The following is a 10,739-nucleotide window of genomic DNA, read 5'->3' as shown; positions in this document are numbered from 1 at the left end:
AGCAGTTGTGTACATAACACAAATATGCCGTTACCGTTTTGCAAATTCTTGTCAAGAAAGCCAAATTATAGCTGTAATAAACATTTTCCTTTTGAGTACAATTCCTGTAAGCTCTTATGCAGAAGAAGCCATTTTTTTTATTTGTCAAAAACTGAACTTTAACTTGAGGGTAAAATAGTGCACGAGTTTTGTTGCAACTATAGATTTCGCTTAGTTTCCCCAAAAAGAAACACTGCTGTGCTGTAGTTTGGGGGGGGGGGGGGGAGAGAAGGAAAGTGCTTTCCATTTTAATATTTTATTGCAATTTATTCCTTTACAGTTGTGAATAGTATTAAAAAAACAGACCTTAACATACAGACACACGAGGTCAAAACAAACACCGATGAAGAAAAACAAACACACGGAACCTAAAACCGGCCTTTCGTAGCTGAATGTCTGTCCTCGCATTAAGACATGTCCGTCGAGCTGTCGTCTCTGAGAACATTAACAGTCTTGTGTTTCCGTCTCCTCCTGAGGGCAAGCAACGACGCAGTAAAAACACATACCGAAACCCACAGATAGTTATTCCTGGTACAGCAACACTGGACAAAACAAAGAAAAACTAAATCGGCTTTACGGACAACAGAGTGTGTGTGTGTGTGTGTGTGTGTGCACCATGCTTGAGTGTGTGTTTGCTCTACAACACGCGTGTTAAAACCGGAGTCCAAGTTCCTACTGGAAGCTGTGTGTACACTGCATGCGTCGGTGGAGTCCGCGCCTACGAGTCCTCTTCGCCGTTGACACTTTCGATATCGTCGTCACCTTCCACGTGCTCTCCTTCCTCCTCCTCATCATCCTCTTCTTCGTCCTCCCTCTCTTGACTCTTCACCTGCAGGTTGAATGAGCAAAAGATTAGTTTTCCATTTCTTGTTACGTTTAAGCCGTGTTATACTCTGTTACAAATGTTTTAAAATAAGATTATTTTAAGGGTTACACCAATATACTGGTTTGCCAGCACTGGTGAACAATATAGAGTTATTAGAAATTCAGCTTAATAAGCATTGAAACCTGTCGTTTAAAAAACGTGCTGGCATGAAAATAGCCATTAAATTAATCAGTAGCTTTAATGCAAAAAAAACAAAACATGGCACCTCTTCCTCCTCCAACAGGTCTCCATCGTCGTCATCGTCATCCTCCTCTTCGTCAGAGTCGTTCAGCTCCTGGCACTCTCTGTCTCTCTTCATCATGTCGTCCTTGTTGCTCGTGTGCGGTGGTGACGTCACCTCGCCCGGCTCCGTTTTTAGGCCCTTAGCTTCTGCCACAAATTCAGAAAGTCATAGTCGAGTCATTGGGACTGACCTGTACATGTCTCCAGCTGAGCGCTTGGAGGTTTTTGACCGGTGTGGTTTGGGTTCTCCAGCCAGGTTTATGTCTGAAGAGAAAACAGATCACAGAGAGTGATGCAGGGGACTTCACATCGGATCCCTCTCGCTGTCAAGCTGTTTACTAAATCTCATTATTTACCTTTAGTCCAGATTTTTTTTTTTTAAATATTTAAATAAACAAGAATTGAAACCAACATGTTGAATTGATTAACAATGCAGTCACAGTTTTACCAGCACTAGAACATCTTGAATCTCCTTTTTGTTATTGCTGGAGGTTTGTCCAACACAAACTTGAGAGTATTTGTAATTTCTAGAATGTACTTGATAATTGATATTTTTTGTGGTAAAATATCAGACACGTGATCCAAAGCAGATTTTTTTCTGTCTTAAAACATTTCTGGATCGTTAACTTCGCAGGTGGTCGCAAAAAACAACAACAAAATCTTTAACATTTCAAAGCTGCAGCCTTGAAAGATGAACTCGTAGTGACGGTGTGTAAAATGTGTTTTTATGTTGTCCATAGCTTTGGCACCATTGGCACCAAGGAGTCACACGGTAAAGCCTTTTCAAATTCTACAAATATGTTTTTCTCTCTTTGCTTTTTTTCTTGTGCGAGATACTCGTTAGTATTACCTCATTATGCCTTAATGTTTACTCACCTCAATCAGGAAATATAACCCTTACTATTAAAGACAAACAAATCTAAACCCGACTAAACCATTACAATCATATCACCAACCGGAGAGAAAGGTAGACCCTACCTAGTCTACACGTGCTAGTTTGTGTTGCTTTTATGAAACAGATGTAGGAGTTTGTACTTTATGAGGGTGATGCCCTTTTAGAGTTACGTTAGCAGAGGATCAACTTGCGTAAATATACTTTAAAATATATCACAGCTGTCAAATTTAATAATAAACTGTGGTGACTTGAGGTACGACAATAAGCAACCTCATTAACTTTAATGGAGTTTTGCCAATTTATAGTCTAAACATGGGTCGCCCCATTTATGTCGTACTCCTTAAACATTGAGGAATTATACCAGTTTTATTATATTTAACAGGTATTATTGATTTCTAAAATATGTGCAAGCCTAAATTTAAACTAGATGGAGAATATGACACGGTAAATATAAGTACCATCTTTAACACAATATCAATACTCGAAATGAGTTTCAACATTTAACTTTTTAGAAACTGGGACATGGAAAGTAGAAGATATTCAGACAGACTTTAAAGGAAAATGCAGATCAGTAATGTGATAGACGCATCATCACTTAATGCATGATCTTATAGGAGCACCATGTGTTTGGGGTTTATTCGTAAGTTCCAGTTAATGTAAACACTATTTAATGTATTGGCTTCTGTCTCTAATGTAAAGACTACACGGGGCTTATGTGTGTAACTGCGGCCTTTTTCAATTTTTTAAAAAGAACACCTTGTGTAAAGTTTAGGGTGTGGCTCTATTTAACAAAGATGGTGCTAATATAAACGTATCTTCATCTTTTATTTTGTTTGCTTATGGTAAGTAATTTTTCTATTTCTATACTCAAGTATTTGAATTACAAAACTCTAAATCGGATAATGAGATTTGGTCAAATTCGTCACGGTTGGTCAGGTGGTCAGGTCACATGGAGGGAAATGAGCCGCTCCTGAGTTATTTTCCACCTGGTCATCGTGTTTTACGTACATTCACACCTGACGTGTCCACAGGCCTTTGATGACGATAGTCGCTACAGAGAATGAGGAGGAGGCAAATGGAAAAAATGTTGTTTGATAATGTTGAACAGAGTCTCTATTGTGTGTGTGTGTGTGTGTGTGTGTGTGTGTGTGTGTGTGTGTGTGTGCGTGCGTGTGTGTACATGTTGTTCATGTGATTACTGTGAAGCAGCTCGTGTTGTCTCAGACGGGTTATGTTGCATACTGTTCATATACTTATGAGCGGTTTCATAGAAGAATGGTGAACATTTCCTGAAAAGGATATTTAGACACTTAGTTTTGTATGTCTTCCCACACACTTCATGTTTCAAAATAGTGTCATTTTTTTGTCAATTTTAATGAATTGGCAGTATTGTTAAATTAATTATGACTTGAGTTATTGTACTTTACTTGAGTATTTCTATTTCATGCTGCTTTATACTTCTACTCTACATCTTGGTTGAAGGAGAGTTATTGTAAACACTGTAAAAAAAAAAGTATAATTCTGCATTTTCTTTACTTTCACTACTGCATTGTGTTGTATTTTATTTGATCTAATCTTCTTTTCTAATGCACTTATTCACCTTATATAAAGCACTTTAAATGGTCTCTGGTGTCTATACAGATAAACCTCAACATGACAAAAGCAACATGAAAACCATCACCGAAAATCACCGACTTCATGTTTAACGTGTGCAGATAATCAAGTGAATTGTTTAGGAAAACAGTGACTTCACTTATTACTAATAGTAAAAATGCATGTATTTTTTATTTTAAGATATTTCAAACTGTGATTATATAAATTTGTAATAGAATCCACGAGTCTTTATTTGACTTTATACTACTTTTATAGACAATAGTTCATAATTTGGGGACATCAAAAGATCACAGATTAGGCCTACATTTAAAGTAAATAACAAATTATCTGTCATCAAGTGGATGAATAATCGATAATCCGAACTCTGAACTACAGTTAACTATAGTATCGATTCTTAGCTGAGGTGTTTTGTGTGCAGCGAATGACAAATGTATTTCCCCGAAACAGTAAACAGTCTTGTTTGGTTCCTGGATCGCACACCTTCGAGGTGGGAAGTGATTTGAGAGCCACACCTTCTTCAGGATGCAGCAGAAATCCCCCTCCCCCCTCCCTCCTCCTGCTGATTTAAATCATCCCGCAGCGATCGTATGCACATAAAAAAGCAGAAACTGCTGAACAAAGAACATCCCTCCTGCTCAACACTTGACTTTCACAGCTCAGGTAAGTCTCTGAGGAGAACTTCATCTTGGTTCTCTCTGAGTGATACTTTTATCTTTTTAGCTCATTTTAATTGTTTTACAAGTTTAATTGTTTTTAATTGAGGGGAATTGCTAGATGAAATCTATTTTGCTGTGTGATTTGAAAGACTTTTGTACACTTCAAAATATGATGATTTAAGGTTAACTTCCCCTGAAAGACAACTGGAATGCTCTGGTTTACAGATTATCAAAAATGTAAATGGTGGTTTTAATTCAAGGTGTTTAAGTTTTCTAACTTTGTCTCTAAAGAAGGCGAGTTGGTTCTTTGTTTTGTAGTTTATTTAAATATTTATTTATTTTTTGTCTTTGCATAATTCAACATCTTTTCAGTGAACCAAATGTGTTTTCTAGGTAGAAATACTTTGTTATAATTGTGCTTAATTGATTGCTGATTGATTCAATGCGATCCATTTTGAATATGCTGAGAATTTAAATTTCTCTTGGCGTAATTAAGATTTTCCAACTTAAACTGTAGTGTGTTGATGATAGACAGGCTCTCCAATCACACTTTTAATAACTATTCGGGTTTTTTGTTCATTTACTGTCTTTCTTTAAAGAATGGAACGTGGATTGACCCTGTTGGTTGCAGCGCTGGTCGTTTATGTGACTCCGAGTGTCCAAGGAACGGCTCATCTGTCCTTTTCCAATGCTACGGTTGGTTGTCTTTCACTTTAATTCTCTGTGTAAATCATCACAACACCTGCTTGACCTTTGTAATTTAAACGGATAATGTGTTTCCACTTTGAAATTTTCTGTTTTTAAAATGAAATGCCAGGTTTGAAGGCTAATTGAGTAAAAGGGAGAAAACACCAACTGTTTTTCTTCTTTACTTTTTTTTTGTTAAATGTAATGGCTAACCAATACAAGGGTTTATGTCTGGGTCTTTAAAGCTGTTAACTGATGATGATTTCCTGTATTTGGACTTCTCTTTATTGTTAAATGTTTGTTGCGCATGTTTTAGGTCAGTTTCCAAGAAGCGGCTGTAATCGTATACTTGAATGCATAACTTTGCTCAACAACAGAACATGATTCTGCTTTTAAAGGGCTACTCCAGCTATTCAGTATAGCACCTCCTTAAGGTTGGGGAACTCACAGGGGATTTGTTTTACTTCAGAATTACCTAGAATTAGTGACTCATTATAGCAGCTCAAGAGGGCAGAAACGGTTTAGAAAATAACAGACTTTAGCTTTATTTACTGCACAAAATATTTTCATAGCCATGAAGAATTTAGTCCACTGAGAGTTTTCTGTTTGTGTACCAGGTGGACATCACTCGATCAGGTTGTGGAGTCGATAAACTATGTGTAGAGACCCCGACTGACTGCGATCCTGCTGGAACAGGCAGCTGTCTGTTTGTGTCTGTGGTCGCCACCACCCCAGTGGCTCCCAACGGCACTATGCTGTCCATCGAGCTCAGGGGAAACTCCAGCGGCTACATCGCACTGGGCCTCACTGCGAACGCCTCAGAGGTAACACACCACTATTTCAAACATCTTTTTTTCTGAATTGGACAAACAAATTAATATCATGCCGCTTTTTAAGCAGTAAAATACTTTTATACAAACGGTGGACAGGTTTGTGTCTGCGACAGGATGCTGGTTTCCAGAGTAGAGATCCTTTTGACATGAGTCTAAAGTACACGGAGTATTGCTTCCTCTTCCCCAAAAACTTGTTGGGCAGCCATTGTCTTGTAGAGTCAGAACTCTATGATACTATACTTGATTTACAGGTTTATATTATGTCCCAGCAAATGCAAATAGACTTGCTTCCTTAATACTTTTCTGGATCTAGTTAATCAGTGACATGGGACCATCTCAATGAATGTATCTGTTAAATAAGACTGTGGCATTTATTGACTTGATACAACATGTATCTAGTTGATAAGGACTGCCTGGATAGTCCATCAAACAGCTGGACAATGTGTCTATTATCTCATACTGAAGGCTGTAAAGAATACAATATTGTGTCTTTCATAATTTGTGCAAAAGAAGGCTCTATTTCTCCAAACATTAAGTCCATTATGATATTTTCTGTATAAACGCATGGACTTGAATTGGGACGTAGTGTGAAATATGTTGACTATGTTTAAAGATGGCAACAGGTGTTATATGGCTCAGAAAAGTAACAAACGGGTGTCTTTATTACTGGATATTGAAATTACTGTGGAACAGTGATTTCATCCTCAACATGAAATGTTGGCTTTTTTTTTTTTTTAACAAAAAAACTGCCAACATTCAATACTGTTTATGTACCCCCCCCCCCCCCCCCCAAAAAAAAAAAAAAACTCTGAATATATGGGCGAAACATTATGTGGTAAAAGGTTAAACCTGGACAGAAAAATTACAACTTTTTTGCTCCTATAGTGACTATAAATGAAAAATATTATTCACGGCAACGAATCAGAATATTTAAACGTTTTAAAGCATATTGTGCAATCACTTTCCAAAATGATGTGACATGAACACAGAAGCATGCAACAGGGAAGCGGAAGCAAAATGATAATACCGAGAAACGCACAAAGAAAACAAGACGGACGAGTTGTAAACTAAACTCTAGACTATTGAATCACTTTGTTATTTCCAGCCTTGACAAAGACACTGACTTTTGGAATTTGTCATTGTGGTCACTTCAAGGTTGATGTATTGCCCTTTAATCAATATTTTATTTTCTGCAGGGTACCACCATGCTCTTCATTTGCGCTCAAAACAGCTTGACCAACGGGTCGTTCTTCTTCAGGACAATGACCATGAACAACACCGACCGTACGCTCAGAGGAAATGAGGAGGTGAGGCCTCATATTTACTGTCGTATAGATGTTGGCATAAGGAAATGCTCTTGTTTCATGAAACAAGGGGTTAACAGAAAATCTAATACACATTTACATACATGCTTACAGCTGATAATTCAGTGTCTATACTGCGTATGCTAAAAAGAAATCCAAAATTTAAAAAGTCTAATGAAGTCGCTTACTGAGCAGATACTTAATAAAGTTATAGTTTCACAGCCTTAGAAACGACAGATCAAATGATAAGAACCGACATTAACTTATTTATACATTTATCATAGATACGTTTTAAATACTTGTGTCGGTTTTAGTTTCCATTTCTTTCAGTAGGTTGTGTGGGGTGGCAGAAATCATGCTAAGAACATTTGATCAAACTTCATTTGCTTTTTTCTGAAACTTTAACTTATTTTACCGCACCATAACTTACTTTATGTCACGTAACCTTTCTAGCGAGTGTCAGATATCCGTGGCATGGTGAATGGAACTGTGATCAAGTGTGAGTTCAACATCACAAGTGTGAACGCCACCAGAAGCGGAACCAGAAGCAGAAGCAGAAGCAGCCCTGTTACCACCTCCTCCATCCTCCTCGGGAGTGGGACTACTAACGGGAGTAAGTGGACACACAGTAACACACGTACATTCATATACAAGATTGCTTCACAACAGGATTTCCATGTAGAAACCTGCATTCTTATAACTATACATATTTTAAAGTTGCACAGCATTTGTTTATTCATGTATTTCATCCTGAGTACACAGTATCATAGGAGAATACTGTATGTTCTCTGGTGTTGGAAAGTAACTATATACATTTACTTAAGTACTTGAGTCTTTATTTTCCTTTATCTTTCTTCTCCATTACAGTTCAGAAGGAGATATTTAACTGTTTACTCCACATTTAATGACGGCTTTAGATACTTTACAAAATAAGACTTGAGTACAAAACTTAAGAAGGGTTTCTAAAATATCGTTTGTTATATATTTAAAAAACAACGGTATATACAAATACAGCTGAAACTATTATATTAGTCAATTGACTATTTTCCATGTAAAAATATTCTGTGGTTTCAGCTTCACACGTGAGAAATTAGATTTTAAAAGTTTTTTTTATTTTTTAATAAAGGTTTGCATCAGTGGTTGTGAAGGTAATTGTAAAATTCTGAAATTGGAGAGAGATGTTAGTATAAATGTAATGTACAGATGAGAACAAGTGGACCTTAAATGGAAAAATAACCTTAACTGCGTTTCTTCTTTTAGCTTGGCCCTCTGTTCTCCAGATATACAGATGGATTTACTCTTTCAAACTGGAAATGTTTATTTTACTGTGACTTTAATTAACGGCTGTCCATGAGAACGTGTGTAACCTCCCACTGCTCTGTCCACCTCATGTCAATGTTCAGCTACTATCGGCGCCTTCAACCTCGCACTGAACAGCGGTCCTCTGAACTTAGCCGACCCGACCAGCAACAGCAACACAACGATGCCCAACAGCGGTGGAGCTGTCCAGCCTCATGGTAAACAAAACACCGCTGTTTATAGATTTGCACTTTAGTTTTAGTTCTTCAGATACTGATATCTGAGAACAATCCACAACAGCAGTAACTAAATAACGAGAGATGGAGGAACCATTTAATTATGTTGGTCATATAATATCCTAGACAGACGGGTACGTCATTTTAAATTGATAGGAAAGGTTTTTAATATAGTCCCTTTAGTAGCTGTTCTGGAGCTTTCGATTGCATCAGATGATGTTTGTCCAGTTGTCAAGGAAATTGATATATGATCAAAAGCTCCAATAATGAGTTATGAATATTAACTCTAAATGCAGTTTATAAACTCAATTTAAGTAAATGTATGCTGCTTGTGTACAGTGATTATAATTACTACAAAAACACACTTTTGTTCTCTCACCTCTACTTGTTCTAAAGATATTTGTCAGTTTCTGCCTCTACCCAAAAGCAATGGAGATGAATGAAGTGTTGCTCAAAATGTTACAACATGTCTGTCCATAAATGTCTCCAATGAATACCGATGACCTGTTCAGAGTACCGGGGACATTGGAAAGAGATGAAGCTGTTGCGCTTCATTAGTGTAACTTTTCAATACATCACAAATCGATGTCCATTGATGATATTGTTGAGGTGTAAACCACAGCAAATAAAACCAAAAGAGAAATTGATTTGTAGTCCCTGCACTGAGCCGCCATGTCACTAATGAATCGACAGAACAAACATTTAGTGATGAACTCTTGTCTCTGTCCTCACCAGCTGTGCTGCTCCTGCTGAGCGTCCTCTCGCTGGCGGTCATGCTGAGAGCCTGAGAGAAGGAAGTTGTGGCTAGTTGGATACAATGAAGACACAAAGTGTGACGAAATGTTTTTACTGCACTTAGACATGTTTTAACTATTTGTACTTTAAGCTGAAACTCATCACTTGTCTGTTAGTATATAATTATTCAGAGGACTATATATATATATATTCTTGTTTTGCTTATGTGTAACCCTTTCCTACTAAACTTGATCTGCAAGCTATTTCTGCAAGTACAAATTGAAAGACTTTGGTCTGACAGGTTTGAGCAGTTTCTTGGCCGTTAACCTCAACTCCCAAACATCCTTGGGAAACCCAAGGCAAGAGTAGTTGTTTTATTCTGAAATGTACTGTGACTGTAAAATATCTGTTCCTGGGACAACGAAGAAGTTCCATCAAATCTAAATTAATAAAGTTGAAACTATATTTTTGTTTGTCGCGTCACTTCGCTGAAGGTTTTTCTCCATCATGAATTGCAGTGCCTCTCACGGTACACATAACCAACCATGACTTCAGGGCTGCAACTAATTATCTCAGTTAAGACATGAATAATAGAAAAACACTTCTCTAAAAGGTGAATTGACTTTTCAAAACTAAATAGGGAATGGTTTGCTTGAGACTTTTTTTTTTCTTTTTTTTTTTTCTGTCAATTACAGCTCTACATAAAATCACCTTTAAATGACACATTTTTGTACTTTACACATACAGAGAAATGTTACTAAAAGCTACTATATATTGTGACTTCAGATTGTCACAACTAAAATTGCTCCTGAGGAAAAACATGGTGACGTCTTTAATCCAAAACAATGGTCCTGTAATCAAACCATGACATCCTCGTGTCACTTGTTTGGGGACTGTCTCATTTAGGGACATTCTCAGTGTGACTGACGACTTCCAACTACAGACCAAAGTTTGGTATAAAACATTTCTGCAGCTTTGGCCCTTGTATTCAAAGATATTGCTAAAATCTGCAAACAAACGGAGCAACAAACTTGAGCAGTCAAACACTGATTGTAAAGAAACGGGTTTTTCTGTTTTATTGAACCAGATTCAAGGATATTAATCAATTCCTGCGTTTTATTACTGTTTTTTTTCTTACACTGCTTTCTATTTTAATGACTTTTTAATGTTTCAATGAATGTTTTTAAATCTTTACTTTTGCCTTATGTTTTGATGCTTTTAATTGTATGTGAAGCACTTTGAATTACCTTGTTGAAATGTGCTATACAAATAAACTTGCCTTGCAAAAGTAGCTAGCAACTAATTTATTTGGAGGTCAAACTTGAAGGGAGTG

The 10,739-nt window shown here is 37.1% G+C and overlaps 1 protein-coding gene across 1 annotated transcript; it reads left to right on the top strand.

The window, feature by feature from the left end:
- Positions 1 to 4,124: 4,124 nt before the first annotated feature.
- Positions 4,125 to 10,739, top strand: LOC142956276 (uncharacterized). Its single transcript, XM_076097786.1, has 7 exons — positions 4,125 to 4,316; positions 4,912 to 5,008; positions 5,617 to 5,823; positions 7,029 to 7,139; positions 7,590 to 7,749; positions 8,540 to 8,653; positions 9,407 to 10,739. The coding sequence occupies exons 2-7, from the start codon at positions 4,913 to 4,915 to the stop codon at positions 9,457 to 9,459; spliced, it is 741 nt and encodes a 246-aa protein (XP_075953901.1). The 5' UTR covers positions 4,125 to 4,316; position 4,912; the 3' UTR covers positions 9,460 to 10,739.

Source organism: Anarhichas minor, unplaced genomic scaffold (genome assembly GCF_050575085.1).
Source record: "Anarhichas minor isolate MPS153535 unplaced genomic scaffold, ASM5057508v1 ptg000024l, whole genome shotgun sequence".
Lineage (NCBI taxonomy): Eukaryota > Metazoa > Chordata > Actinopteri > Perciformes > Anarhichadidae > Anarhichas > Anarhichas minor.
This window is presented reverse-complemented; position numbering and strand designations above follow the sequence as displayed.

Excerpts from the sequence above, each read along its gene's own strand:
- LOC142956276 (XM_076097786.1), top strand. The coding sequence starts at position 4,913 with ATGGAACGTGGATTGACCCTGTTGGTTGCAGCGCTGGTCGTTTATGTG. Across the intron at positions 5,009-5,616 it reads TGTCCTTTTCCAATGCTACG|GTGGACATCACTCGATCAGG; the intron begins GTTGGTTGTCTT and ends TTTGTGTACCAG. Across the intron at positions 7,140-7,589 it reads CGCTCAGAGGAAATGAGGAG|CGAGTGTCAGATATCCGTGG; the intron begins GTGAGGCCTCAT and ends TAACCTTTCTAG.